General features: G+C 44.6%; 1 protein-coding gene across 3 annotated transcripts in view; it reads left to right on the top strand.

Annotated features, from left to right (window-relative positions):
* The window catches only part of TPCN1 (two pore segment channel 1), a 57759-nt gene that overhangs the window by 30849 nt on the left and 11909 nt on the right, over positions 1 to 15001 (top strand). For 2 of the 3 annotated variants that reach the window (XM_019506699.1, XM_019506697.1), the window contains 13 exons: positions 724 to 772; positions 979 to 1042; positions 2349 to 2393; positions 3974 to 4030; positions 4112 to 4165; positions 5327 to 5399; positions 6076 to 6183; positions 8159 to 8230; positions 9806 to 9895; positions 10419 to 10534; positions 13009 to 13055; positions 13975 to 14043; positions 14516 to 14600. In XM_019506699.1, coding sequence (XP_019362244.1) covers positions 724 to 772; positions 979 to 1042; positions 2349 to 2393; positions 3974 to 4030; positions 4112 to 4165; positions 5327 to 5399; positions 6076 to 6183; positions 8159 to 8230; positions 9806 to 9895; positions 10419 to 10534; positions 13009 to 13055; positions 13975 to 14043; positions 14516 to 14600 — 929 coding nt within the window. The remainder of the gene's footprint in view (positions 1 to 723; positions 773 to 978; positions 1043 to 2348; positions 2394 to 3973; positions 4031 to 4111; positions 4166 to 5326; positions 5400 to 6075; positions 6184 to 8158; positions 8231 to 9805; positions 9896 to 10418; positions 10535 to 13008; positions 13056 to 13974; positions 14044 to 14515; positions 14601 to 15001) is intronic. The other variant, XM_019506698.1, reaches the window with a different exon arrangement.

Genomic DNA, 15001 nt, shown 5'->3' with positions numbered 1-15001 from the left:
AGCAGCCTTCAACTACCTGAATGGGGGTTTGAAAGAGGATGGAGCTATACTGTTCTTAGTGGTGGCAGATGACAGAACAAGGAGCAACTGTCTCAAGTTGCAGCAAGGATGGTTTAGATTAGATATTAGAAAGAATTTTCCCACTAGGAGGGTAGTAAAGCACCAGGATAGGTTACCGAGAGAGGTGGTGGACTTTCTGTGTTTGGAGGCTTTCAAAACCCAGGTAGACAAAGCTTTGGCTGGGATGATCTAGTTGGGGATGGTCCTGCTTTGAGCAGGGGGTTGGACTAGATGATTTTCTGAGGTCCCTTCCAACCCTAATGTTCTATGATTTCTATTCTATGAAAGGAAGGCCTTCTGAGATCTTTGGCAAAACTCCATAGAAGTCAATGGGACCATTGTTTCGCCATCAGTTTCTTTGAGGCCTGTTGCAGAAACGTGGTAGCTGTAATAGTTCCTAAGGAGTACTTGCACTTGGGAAACCCTCATGCAAACAATGGATGAGGTGGATGTTGATCTTCAGCCATGGGAGCCAGTAACAAGCTAAAATTTCAGAAGAGCTTAACTGGAAACAAATCTGTCATTGAAAACATTCCCTTGCTCACAATCACATGCTGTGTGCATACGTTCAGTGTATGCAAATAGTAAACAGTCACTGCTTTGATTGCAAAAACTAGTCACAGAACTTTTGATCTGATTAATCTTTTTATCATTTTCTTGCAGTCTAAAGGATTTTTACAATTTCTATGAAGTTGTTGGCTTAAAATGGAAGGTAAGTGTTAAATGGAGGGATAGATGGAAAGCAGCCAAAGGGAAGAAGGTGGGAGGAAAACAAAGATGCTGTAGAAAGAGAGAGAAGAGATGTCAGTAGAGGACATATCTCCTTCCCTTGCTCCATTTTCTTATGGATGTAATATTTTTGTAGATTGAGGGAGCTCTCTGCACACCTCCTGCTGATCCTGTCTGTTCCACTTGTAGGCAAAACGAAATCGTGAACACTGGTTTGATGACCTTCCACGGACAGCCTTCCTTATTTTTAAAGGTAGCCTGCTATTTTTAAATGTGGCATACATACAGAAGCCCTTTGAAAGAACATTTTCTTTGTATGCTGCTACAGGGAACAGACAAAATGCTCCTGATAAGTAGCCATGACAGACAGAGTAATGAGTTTCCAGTGTGCTCAAAGGCTACAGTACGCTGACCTGTTAGAAACGGAGTTCCATAAATATTCTCGGTGAACTGACCTAAAAACAACTTGTAAACTAAAGGAAGTCTTATAGTCTACTACAAAATATTTGCCAAGTTTTGATCCCACCCAAAGCTTGAGTCATCTTGTATCGCAGCTTGCCAAGGAGTTCAGCTCAGGCTTCCTGATTGATGGGACTTGCAGACACTCTGAGGTTCATGTTTAACAGCAGCTATCTGTAGGGTAGATTTTGTAGCCTCAGGGGAACTAACAGTCTTTATAGTCTGTTTAGAGTGGATACAGTGTTTGCAGAGCATGTACAATTGATCTAAGATGAGATGTCAGACTCATCTAGCCCCATGGGCCAAATAAGTGGCATACGGCTGGTCACTGGGCTAAATCAGACTCCCCCACATGCCTGATCCAATGCAGGCAGCATGCACTGCAGGTGGGACAGCCTAGGACTAAGCCCGAGCAGGTATTGCCAGCTGTGCACATCCCGGGCACTGTGCATGCCAGTAGTCTGATGCAGCACCAGGAGCCGATTATGGGGCTCCACAGGCTAGATCGGACTTGCAAGTCATATGTTTGACATCCCTGCTCTGAGAAGTTATAATAGAGCCCAAAAATATTTTTGTTTGGAGTCTCCCCTACATATGCCACTGTCATACACCTGACCAGTTGTGCCTTACACACACATACACATATATAGTGTATGTGTGTAAATAAAAAAATAAACTGAATGAGTAGATTTCTTTTAAAACTTCATAGGTTAATGGGGAACACAAATCACTGGATTGAACCAGGTGTAGGTTAGGCAGCTACTAAGTTCCTCATGCAGCCATATGTTTTGAACTATGTGCTAGTTCAATGATGTGGGCAAAGGCAGGACACCAGAAGGATAAGAATGGCCAGTTCCCTGTCACATGGGTTTTATAGGTCAAGATTTGAAATTGAGGCCCAAAAAGTGAAAGGTGGGTAATGGCACTAGAGCCTTTTGTGCTCCTATGCCAAGGAGTGGTATGGAAAACAAGCTTAATTAGCTTCCAGGGAGAAATTAGCTATTTAAAGGGGTGGATGCTCTTAGGCATGGGGGAGATGGCACATTTGATATGTTTCTGTTTTTATGAAGAAAATCTACTTGTTTCCCTTCTTTATACAGGCATTAACATTCTGGTGAAATCCCAAGCATTCCAGTATGCCATGTGTGAGTATGAAAGTCCAATTCCTTTGACTCCATCTGCTGTGCTTTTTTCATTCTTTGGGTCAGAGACTCTTTGTTATGTGTTTGTACAGTGCCAAGTGCAATGGGACTCGGTCTCTGATTGAAGCCACAAAACAAGTCATTCCTGTTAGTTTGCCGTCTGGGAGGACTGCAGTTATGAATTTGCAACCAACCCAAAAGCAGCTTTGATTATCAGGTGTTGAATCCTGCCCTGGCTGAATTCTCATAAGAAATACTTCTTAGTCTGCTTATGGGACTAGTTTCCAAGGAAGGCAACTAGTGAATAATGCTTTGGTGGAGAAGGTGCATAGTCATTTTTGTTTACAGGCTTTCAGCTTGGATTTTGTTGCTGAGGGACATTGCTGCAAGGGAGTGACTTGGCATTCAGCAGTCCAGTGCTATACTGCATTTGGAAAATGCTAGTGAGCTTGCATTGCACAAGAGGCTGATTCTGCTGCTCTGCTTTTCTGTGGAGGATAGAATGTTCCACTCCTGGTTCTAATGTTACATTAATCTTTCTTCATTCTGAAATGCTTTTCTTCTGTAAGAGACTTTTGCTGAATCTGCTGCTAGAATGAAGGGATGGAGAGAAGACCTACATCTTGGACTCTCTGTGTATGATCCCTTAGTAACACGTCGTACAAAAAGGTCTAGGAGAGGCTGGAGATGGTATTCTATCCATCCTATGCTACTGCTGACAGATAACAACATAGTCTGAAGCAATCCTTCAGATGTGGAAAGAAGATTATATACAGGAATTATCAGGGTGAAGCAGGAGATAATTTACCAGGGGGAATGTTGTACTGGCAACTCCTACTTTTTCTAACACGCTAATACTAATACTGAGATTCAACCAATACTCTTTCTCCTAAGGAACCCTAAGCATTTTATGGAAATAGATAAAGTATTACATATGTTTTACAGGATAGAAAACTTCTATGCATAGAACTCAATGATGTTTATTAGCTGAGTTGGAAATACAGCCCAGATCTTTTGACCCCTCCTCATTCCATATCCTAATCTCTAGGTCAGTGGCTTTCAAACTGTTGTCCAACCTGGGGTTCTGTGGTAAGTCATCTGGGGTTCCTTGAGGAGACTGAGGGTAACAGTGGAGTGGACTGGGAGGCAGTGCATTGCCATTGCTGGGTCAGGTTGCCTGGCTCATTGTCAGTCTTTAGGATAGGGGTCAGGGATTCCGTAACAGAAGAAGTAATATGAGAGGATTCTGTGACTTCCGGAAGTTTGAAAACCACTACTGTAGATCACTCTTGGCACATCTACACAATGCCCTATGTTGCTGTACAGTGCACTACAGTGACATAGTGACCACATGGGTCTACACATGCTTGCCAGCTACATTGCTGTAGCAGTGCACTCCCTGGGTATAGTGTGCCACTACAACAAGATAGTGGCAAAATCTACCCGTGCACTATGCGCACGGCACAGTAATCACCTGTGCTTTAAGCAATGTTGCCATACGGCAATGTGTAGACGTACCCTCTATATAGAAAATTTATGTCTTATTAGCAATTTTACACTGCCGTGGCATTTTGTTTTTCCAGATACTGTGGTGGCAGTGAATGGGATCTGGATTTTAGTGGAGACATTCATGCTACAAGGTAGGAAATATTTAGCTCTTTTCTTGACTGCATCGATTTCTAATTAATTTGATCAACCCTCCTAAAAGATGTGTCTTGCAGATGGGAACTTCCTCCCCAGAGATGTCCCATGGAGTTACATAGTGTTCCTCACAAGTAAGTTGCTGTACCTGGAACTGCATTTCACTTTTCTATAACAACATAGGGTACACTTGTTTCTCTGCTTCTAATTTCAGTCATTTAAGGGATTAGAAGGTCTAATTTTCTTTAAAACCATTTTGCATGATGTTTTCGGCTTTGTCTACCATTTGGTGGTATTTTTTTGGTGGTAAAGAGGAAAGTTCTTGCAAAACTTATAACCCTTCTGCTGTGAGATGTAACTAGAAATACAGCTCTGTTTTTTAAGTTTTGCAAACTTGCCCCTTCCCCAGACCCAAATACACATCTCACTTTTCCTTTTTCATCCCAAATTAAACTTAGTGTTAATGCATTATACTGCTGTGGAATTAATTGCTGAACTGAGTGGGTGCATCCTCTCTGTAGGTGGTGATTATTCTTTGCTGGTGCCTTTGAATAATTCCATTAATCAAATTTAAAGCCCTGAGTTGGTAAAACTGACACTCAAAGAGAACCCAATAAACATTTTGCTAATCTCTTACATTAACTGTGTGGGTAGATCTGGCTACAGTTCCCAATACTTCTTACAAGAGTTGAAGGCAGAGTGCCTTTCTGTCATTTAATTTAAGGTATTGTTATGCTGACTCACTGCCCTGGGGTAGTTGTAAAAGTTTTTGGATCACTGAAATATACAATCCTAAAACTGCTGTCACACACAGAGCTTTACAAAAGGTCATCATGGCAGCAAATAAGAAGGTTGTCATTTCCCACTTGGGTTTCTGTGGCCCCCTGAACTCATTTGTATATTACTAGATATGCTTCATTGCAGCAGAACAGAGAAAGGAGCCAGGAATGAGGATTTGCCATAAAGCTTCCCTAAGTGACTGACTGACCAGTTTGCTCCTACCCAAAGGAATGATGCCCTGTGATTTTAATGTGTAGCCCACTATCAAGTTGGACTCTGTGAAGCAGCAGTAGAGACAAATTGTCACAAACCTAGTGGGAGGTATTTAGTGACCTGAAGGAAGAATATTGTCCTTTAGCATTACACTGAGAATAAGCAGGAGGAGGAGAATGGGAGTTTAAGAAACCTATGATCAGCAAACCCATATGTTCATGCAGCAGTTCATGTAGCAAGCCTTTAGTTTGGATTTGGTTATGAGGCTGATTGATTAAAGGCATGATGGTCCTGTTTTACAGTCTATGGGGTGGAGCTGCTTTTGAAAACCACTGGACTGGGACCTATTGAATATCTGTCCTCCGGATGGAATTTGTAAGTTTGCAGCTAGTAAACAGTGAATGGGGGCTGGTCTTGGGGCATAAATCTCAAGTTGTGCAATTGTGCTTTCTGGCACAGAATCCATGTTACTTAAGGACAGAACATTAAAAGAGATGCCCTTGGGGATATCCAGTCCAGTTCCCTACTGTTCCAGGCACCATATCATATGACCTCTTCCATAAACTGGCTAAGCTCCTTCCGAAAAGGAGTTGGGGGTTTTTGTCCCCATGACTGGAGGCTGGTCTAGATATTTCTCTAATGGCTAGGAACATTCTTGTAATTTCCAGCCTAAATGTATTTATAGCCAGTTTAACAGTCTGTCTGGTGCCAGAATTGTATTTTAACTTATAGTTTTTCTCTACCCTGGTGCTTGTTCAACATCATAGCGGTAATCTGATTCAGCAGCAAAGTTTGAATTGGCTTAATTAGATGGGAAAATCCAATGAGAGAGTTTGAAATTATAGGGCTTTGAGGTGCCAGTGAAATATATTTTAACGACGTTGGGTGTATTGATATAGAAAACTACATTTTCAGTAGCCAATTTGCTTGCAGTTACTGTGTCCTTTCCACCAGTCCCTATGGTTTCTACACGGCCAAAGCACCACAAGCAGCCTTCTCCCTTGGAAGCTAGTAACTCCCTTGCTCTTTCTTTTCCCTCTTTCTTTTTCAGCTTTGATTTTTTAGTCACCCTGTTTGCCTTTTTGGGTCTCCTGACACTGGCATTTAACATGGAGCCATTCTACTTCATCGTGGTTCTGCGACCCATTCAGCTGCTTAGGTAAGACAGAGGGGCACAAAGAACAAATGGGCAAAATATGTAATGCAATAGAGGCAACCAAGGTCATTGTCCTTCTAGTGCAATCTGTTTATTGGCAGAAAACAATAGGGAGAATTGCAGGAGTTTGACCATGTCACAAAGGACCTTAACGTTTTTGTAGATGATACAATATTCCGAGTTATCAAAATTTAAAATTAATTTTGAAAGGCATCTGAAACCTTGTGCCATAGGCTTAAGTCAATTTCTTGGAGACAAGGGGATATAACCTAATATAAGGGAAGATTATCCTTTGCCTGCCTGCTGTGGGGTTCTTACAGCTTTGAAATGCCTGGTGCTGGCCATTATCAGATACAGTATACTGAATCAGGTGTAGCTTTGTTTTCTAGTCTGGCAGTTCCTCTGTACAGAACACTAACTTCTGGAACTGCCAGTTGTCAAAGGAAGCTGTTTTCTAGTACACTAGCTGGCCTGGGTTCTACTCCGCCAGTTTCAACATCTACAGCAAGTTTTGATCAAATCCTTTAACCTCTCTGTCTTAATGAAATGGTTTGATCAAATCCACATAAGAGAGTCTTGTGAAGATTTGTAAATATTTATATAGGACTTCAGGTATCCAGGTTGTAGCCATATTGATCTAGAGGAAAAGGCCATCGGGATTTGTAGTAGAGATGATATCTTTTATTAGACCAACAAGATTTTTGCCAAAAAAATTGTTTAATTGTTGTTACAATTATTTAATTATTTAAAAGCTTTCAGGCACGAACACCCTTCATCAGGTATTGGAGAAAAGATTGTAAAAGTTCCCCTGGGTAGAAATGAAAGTTCATATTTCATAGGATTTCACAAAGGAGTCAACAGATAGGAAACTCCTCTGAGCAGTCAGCTCATAGCTGGTCTGGAGCCTCTTCCCTTCTGTGAGGATCTGTGATGATGCAAATTACCTTGAAACAAAGGTAGGAGCAGGATTCAGGTTTCAGGTGGTCACAGTTGCTTCCTGCTATGAGCTATGAACTAACTGCTCAAAGGAGTTTTCCATCTATTGATTCCTCTGTGAAATCCTATGAAATATATAAACTTTCATTTCTACCCAGGAGAACTTTTACAATCTTTTCTCAAGTGCCGGATGAAGGGTGTTTGTGCCCAAAACCTTGTAATTTAAAGAATGTTTTTTGCAAAAATCTTGTTGGTCTAATAAAAGACACCATCTTTACTATGAGTCCTGATTGCCTATATAGGACTTTGAGATCCTTAAATGGAGTTGCAATAGAAAGACAAACTATTTCTTTTGTAAAGGTTGATGTGAGCATCAAAAATGAGATCAGTGTGAAGAGTGCAGCTTTCTTCTGTCACTTGGAGTGGGGAATAATTGAGATGTTTTGTTTTCAGAAGAGTTTTTCAAGGCAGACTCCGATTTATGTGTTTAATAATTTGGGATCCTGTAATTTAAAAGTGCAAGAATAATGATGTCATGATGCTCTATAGACATGTTATGGTTTCTGACCTGAGAAGCCAGATCCTGAACACCATTATTCATATACATTGTCTTTACTTACTCCAGTAGTCTCTTTTCATGTAGATAGGCCCCAATGTCTCACATGAGTAAACATGGCCTGGATCCAGGTTATGTGATCTTACCTGTCAGTTCGCCTTTAATGTGTCCAGAGACTCAATATCACTCCTCTTTTGTTCCATCCCTGAGGCAAATAATCAAGTGCCAAATGATTTCAGTGTTTCCCTAGCTAAACTGCAGTATACAGTGTTTAGATTCAGTGTACTAGTTTGACTATTGTGATGCCTAATCTGAAAGTGGGAGATGGTCTGGCATGGTATAATTGGCATTCCAAAGGCCTCTCTCTCACGACCTTGTTTTGCTGCTATGAGCTGCTTGTCTGTTCAGCTAAATATAACACAATCATGAGAACACCAGGATGGAAATATTGTGTAAATGACTGCAAGGTTTTCATTACTGTTTCAGACTCTTCAAATTGAAGAAACGCTACAGAAATGTCCTGGACACCATGTTTGAGCTGTTTCCCCGTATGGCCAGGTACTAAACAACACACACACAGGCTTGGGAAGAGGGGGGCAGGACCTCAAAGAAGCCTCTACTAATGCTGACTCTGGCACATCCAGTGTAACGCATCCTGTGGCTGGGGTCCAGGCAGGAACCCATCCCTACCCTTCTAGGGTACTCTGTGCAGCAGTTCATTAGCTCCATAGGTACTGATTCTGCCGTATGTCATAACATAGCCTTGATCTTGAGAGCAGTCAGTCTCTTCACCCCCTTCCCCTGTTCTAATGTAGCCAGATGTTGCCTCCTGTACTAACTAGGGCTGTGCAAAGCTTTGGTTGCTGATTCTATTTGGAGGAGATTCGGCCTGTTTTTGTTTTGTTTTGTTTTGTTTTGGCAGCCAAATCTCCAAATCAAATTGGGAAACCCATTTATCTCTCTGAATCGAATCGGAAGCCTCTGATTCAATTTGGAGAGATTTGATGATTTGGCCATAGACAGCTTTATATGTTTGGGCTTTTTTTCCTACGTACCTCAAGGTACCAGGCACTGCTCGTGAATACTGAGATGGGGGGGCAGATGAAGCATCCCACAGGAGCATGGGGGGGTCCCCTGTGCACTTGGCAGCAGAACTGGAAGTGGGCCAGAAGTACTTCTGGACCATACCCCACCCCCACTCAACGACTGGTGCCTCCTGAGTCGGGAAGGCACCCAGAGTCCCCCTGTGGCCAATCACTGAACTGGGTGTGTGGGGGGGTCCACTTGCCAGTGGACCCAGAAGTGGATCAGAAGTACTTCCAGTCCACTTCCGGGTCCACCACCAAGTGTGCAGGGAATGCCCCATGCTCCCGTGGGACGCTCCATCTGCCCCACCATCTCAGCATTCACGAGCCGCATCTCGTACCTCAAGGTACATAGAAAAAACATATAAAGCTGTGTCTATGCCTGAATCACTGATTCTCCAGATCAAAATCAAATCTTCAGATTCGGCCTAATCGCATTGGGACAGTAATTTGAATTGCTGTTCCCCAAATCGAGCCAAATCCGAATCGAATAGTGCCTGCTTCGCACACCCCTACTAAGCACAGGAAAGACATCTAACTTGTTACAGTTATTGCGAAGTGATAAAGAATGCTCTTTCAACCCAGGAGAAAAAAAGAGCTGCTGTCAGTGTGCAGCATCATTGTGAAACAGCATCATCACAATTTTCTATTCCTCTGCTGAACAGCTAGCTAGATATGCCACTGACTAGCTTTGTTTTGGGGAGCTGCTTTGGCATCATTACTGCCAGCCAAGTTAAAACAAAGTAGAAGAATATTTTGTGATTCAGCAGAGAGAGGTTTGCTTCATAGGAAGAAATAAACTCTGTAAGGAAATAATTATTTTTTAGCTTGTTAGATCTTCATTTTTGCAAAGAGGAGTGGTATGCACTCCATGACTTGAGACTTAAACTGAAGTACGCAAAACACTGCAAACAACGTCGGCAGGGAGGAAGTTTAGATTATGCAGTACAGTTTTAGTAAATTTGCCGAACGGTCTGTCTGAGGAGATGTACTTTTCTGTCCCAGCAATATGCTGACAAAAGTATTTCTTTGTGTTTGTCTCCTCCAGCCTGGGGCTAACTCTGCTTATCTTCTACTACTGCTTTGCCATTGTAGGCATGGAATTTTTTGCAGGGATTGTGTATCCAAACTGCTGCAAGTGAGTACCTAGCATCTACTGTCCTCTGAAGTAACAATATTGATAGTAAGAAGCGGTGCTTCTCATACCAATGTCTTCTCTGGAAGAAGGAGCTTAGTGCCTGTCTATTTATATCTGAATGGGTGATTTCAAATTTGGGTGCCCAGCTGAAAGGATATACCTTGAAAATCCATGGAAGCTCACATCTTCTCCAACTGAAAAACAATGCTCTGCTCTTCATTTAGAGTCAGACAGTGATGGACAAATAACTATATTTGCTATTACTTCTGAGTGCTTAAATCATTACCTGAAGTATCTGGGCTGGGAGGACTTTTCCATAATGGTGTCATAACAAAGTGCCCAGATAGCATTTAACTGTGCAGTGCCTCGGCCAGCAGTGTCACTTTTGGGGGGTGTTGTACTGTTTTAGAGAGTGGTGGTCAAAGTAATGAGGCTTCTAAAATGGGCTGGTATCCATAAGCACCCATAACTGCATACTTTTTTCAGCTCCCCTCTGACTGTTCGTTCTGGCTTGTCTTATCAGCACAAGTACAGTGGCCGATTCCTATCGGTGGTTGAACCACACAGTTGGCAACAAGACAGTAGTGGAAGAAGGTTACTATTATCTCAATAACTTTGACAACGTCTTGAACAGCTTTGGTAAGAAACGTTTATATTTTTGGTGCTTTATGAAAGATTATATTTTACCACATCCCTTGCATCTACTTCTGTCTAATGCAGAATGACACTGCGTGAATTTGTAGCAAATGTAAGGTTGGGATTCTTAAGAGCCACTGCTTCATACAACTTACCTGTGCTTCTTTCCAGCCCTGTTCTACCAATGCATGTCAGTTCTAACCCACAGCACCTCTCCCAATTCCAGCAACCCTCCCTGCACACTCCCTTGTGCCAGTTTATCTGTGAAACCACTGCTGTTCCCACCTAACAGAGTTCTCTTAAGACAGGGACGAGCAATTATTTCAGGCGGAGGGCCGCTTACCCAGTTTTGGCAAGCTGTCGAGGGCTGCATGTGTTGCCCCGCCCCTTGACAGGTGCCCCGCCCCCTGGTCACCATCTTGGGACCAGTGTCATTGGTCCCATGTCCCAGGGCCAGCACTGGTGGGGCCCAAAGTGGGGCACAGGCTGGCAGGGGTCTGTGGAGCCAGGCTGGGCTGCAACAGCAGGGAGAGGGGGGGAGCTGGCCTGGCTCCATAGAGCCCCTGCTGGCTGGGACCCTGTGCTCCTGCCACCCTGCTCTGGGCCCCGCCAACACTGGCCCCGGGACACCAGTGCGGGCCCCTGGCTCCCCACCCACTCACTTGCAGTGCCCTCCAGCCCCGCGGTACAGGCAAGGGGGCAGTGCACAATCTTTACCCCCTGCTCGCGAGCAGGGAAAAAGCTGGTGCTGATCACGAGGAAAAGCAGCCCCTCACCTGCCCCCTGGCCGGCACTCCCTGCTGCAGGCACTCATAGCTCACGCAGGGCTGTCCTGAGCAGGCACAGGCAGCCCCACATGGGCTGCAAGCGGCTGCAGCATGGGGCACCAGTCACAGGGCAAGTGAGGTGCTGCTTTTCCCCATGCTCAGCACCAGCTTGTAACCCAGCCCTCTGCCAGCCTGGGCTCTGCACCAGCTCCAGGCTCACCCACTGGGGCTGTGTGCGGTGGCAGCAGCTGCAGTCCCCCCCACATGCCACACCGGGCAGTGTTGGCTGCTGCTGCCTGCCTGGAGCTCGCGTGCTGGGCAGCTCACAGGTGGCGGTGGCAAACGCTGTTCGGCGCAGCAAGTGGTGGGGCCACAGCTGCTGTCACCACATGCATCCCTGACAGGTGAGCCTAGAGCCACGCAGGGCCTAGGCTGGCAGTGGGGTTGGGTTACAAGGTGGTGCTGAACGCAGGGGGGAAAAAGCGGCCCCTCGCCTGCCCCATGCCTGGTGCCCCGTGCTGCAGCCACTTGCAGCCTGCCTGGGGCTGCCTTTGCCTGCTCCAAACAGCCCCACGCAGGCTGTGAGTGGCTGCAGCAGAGAGCACCAGCCACGGGGTAGGGGAGGGCTGCTTTCCTCTGCGCCAGGAAGGAGCCTGGGGAAAAGCTGAGCATGGGGTTGAGGGAAAGTGGCCCCTCCCCCACCCCGTGGCCGGCGCTCCCTGCTGCAGCTGCTTGCAGCCCGCATGGTGCTCTCTGGAGCAGGCACAGGCAGCCCCAGGTGGGCTGTGAGCTGTTGCAGCGTGGGGCACAGGACAGGGGAGGGGCTGCCCCCCCCACTCAGCTTTTTCCTGGGCCGCTTTTCCCCGGGCTCGTTCCCTGCCTTTCCCCCTTACCTGAGGTCTGGTGCGGGGCAGCCGCATGGTCCCAGGCCAGAAGCCCCTCCTGGGGCTTCCCTGCTGTTGTGGGAGCCCACTGGGGCTTCGCCTGGGTCCTAGTGCCCTTGGTTCTTGTCATTTTTTACAAGAACCAAGGGCAGAGAAATATTAATTTTTCTAAATTTTTTTTAGGGGTCCCAGGGGCCAGATAGACTGGCCTTGTGGGCCGGATCTGGCCCGTGGGCCATATTTTGCCCACCCTGTCTTAAGACATTTCTAATCATCAGCATCCTCCCAGGTTTATCCTAGTGAAAAAATTGTTCTGTTCAACTTCCAAATTATCCCTCATCTCCCAGAGGGCAGGATGAAGCCAACAGACTTGTTTTGACTTTTGATCTAAGCCAGTCTTGAACCAGTTTTCCAGATGCTGAACGTCATTTATTCACTACTCTGCTGAGTCTAACACTGATGATACTACTAAAACTTATTCTGATTAAAAACAATTGTTAATGGAGTGATTTGTTTTTTTGTTTTTTAACTCCTATCTTTAAATACGAGAGTGAAATTTTATTTGGATATTGGTTAGTATAGGCTGGTATCTTAACTAAGAAACAAGTCAAACTCTGCTGTCGGTTACATCAGTATAACCGTCTGTTGACATCAGTGGTATGATTCCAGATTAACCTCAACATAACTGAGCCTACACTGGCTAAACTGAAATGAAGTATCTTAGAATGTGTGATCGCAGTTAACAGGGGAAACTGAGGCATAAAAGTGTTTTTGAAATAAGCATTTTATCCAGGCTGCCCTATTTGTTTTCTCCTTTCTCATGCAGTTACGCTGTTCGAGTTGACTGTTGTTAATGACTGGTACATTATTATGGTAAGTAGATCTTGGGGTATCAAATGTATAGTTAATGCCAGGCTCCTGGCGTCACTTTTTCCTTGGGCTGCAGTGCCAGATCATCTGCAGCACAGCTCCTCGTCTCAGTGTGATGAGTAATGGCCAGATTTGGCCAAAATGGATTGGGTAAGGAGATGGCAATGCAGGTGGCCTGCTAGGAACTGTTCTCCCTGTAACATCTCTCAGGTTTCTAATAAGCTTATTGTTAGTGGCTGACTCAGTGTTGGTTTTCTGACTCTTGTATGACAATGACCTCTAGAAAGGAATCCTGAGTATTTTAGGGAAAGGTGGAGATGGCTGAATCCTGCTCATTTACTTCATGTGGTTCTCATGACGTTTCTGAACAGTCTTTTTTTTCACCCACCCTCCTCTCCTGTTATTCACAGACGTGTATGCGCCCTTGCTTAGCCTGGCAGAAAGGTAGCCAATCTCTCCAGTGCTACACAATACAGCGTGCTTAGGAGTGACCTCAGTTGCTCATATAAAGAACCAGTTTGAATGCATCATACAGACCAGACTGGCCTACAGCCAGCCTTCACTGAAAGACTGTTAACAATCTCATTTTTCAAATACTTCTGTACCCCAGGGCTTTTTGTCCTAGGCAGCAGACTATGTATTGCTAACCAGCAAAGTATATTTTTCTGTAGCACCCATTATCAAAGTGCTATATAGGAATCTTTATTCCTTTCTCTAGGGAAGGCACTTCAGTCCCAGTGGCCAAATGAGGCTTTAAGCACTGTAGAGCCAGGCCCTGAGATTAGATACAAGGATTGCACTTCTACCTCCTAAATTATGGGTTGGGTTTGTTTTTTGAGCATGTACTGCTCTCTGATCTCAAGCAGTTAATAGCACCTTCCTTTCTCCTTGCATGCCACTAACATCTGCCTGTTGTTCCTAGGAAGGGGTGACATCACAAACCTCTCATTGGAGCCGCCTCTACTTCATGACCTTCTATATTGTGACCATGGTAGGTCCAGAGATTATTTTCCATCAAAAGGGCATTACATTCAAAAGGCGACTCTGCTACATGCTGGTGATTAGAGTCCATGACTATATTAGAGAAGCTCTCCTCTGATATAAAGTGTGCCAGAAACAGGCAGTCATCCAGGTGGCTTTCAGTAATGATGCAGCAAAATCTGTGGCAGAAGCATTTTCGAAGATGATACGCAAAGTATCTGTGGGTTGACAAGGGTCATGGTGGTGTTGGATTCATATAGTGCCTCCATATTGGACAGCTTTTTGTCTCCAGATTGCTGGCAGACTGTCACACAGGCATATCACAGACTTGTGAATTAGGACTTGCCCTTGCCCTGTGCTGAAGGCATGGGGGAAAACACCAAGAATTTTTGCACAGGTTTAACACTTGCTGAGTTTGAATTGGGGTTGAGAGATGCTGTTGGTGCAACTCTTTGATCTTCTGTTTCTGTCCTCCTTCCTAGGTGGTGATGACTATCATTGTAGCCTTCATTCTGGAGGCTTTTGTGTTCCGCATGAACTACATGAGAAAGAACCAAGATTCTGAAGGTCAGTACCCAGCCCGTCTGGCATGTGACTCTGTTGTTGCCCTCAGCCCTCCTTGTCCCCATGACAAAAAGATGCAACAGAAAAGGCCTTGTTCCTCCCCCCCCCCCTTTTTTTTAAAATGGCATCTCTGGCACCCACAATTCTGTAGATGGGAAATAACTGTATTTGCCAGTATTTAAATATCAGGTAGCTGCATGTGAAAAAACAGTAGTTTGCATTTTCAGTGGACCAAACAAAAAAGTCACAAGGTTTAGGTCAATTTTTTAAAATTAGTCCCCAGACTTCTTAGGAACTAGAAAATTCCTCCTGTCCTAACATGCTTGCTGCCTCTTGGATCATTTTTTTTCTAACCTGTTGGGAAGACGTGGCTTGTTTTTGTCAGTTATCAGTCTGAATATGAC

This window comes from Gavialis gangeticus, unplaced genomic scaffold (genome assembly GCF_001723915.1).
Source record: "Gavialis gangeticus isolate Ggan-Ray unplaced genomic scaffold, GavGan_comp1, whole genome shotgun sequence".
Classification (NCBI taxonomy): domain Eukaryota; kingdom Metazoa; phylum Chordata; order Crocodylia; family Gavialidae; genus Gavialis; species Gavialis gangeticus.
The sequence above is the reverse complement of the archived record's forward strand: the minus strand, read 5'-3'. Positions and strand labels throughout refer to the sequence as shown.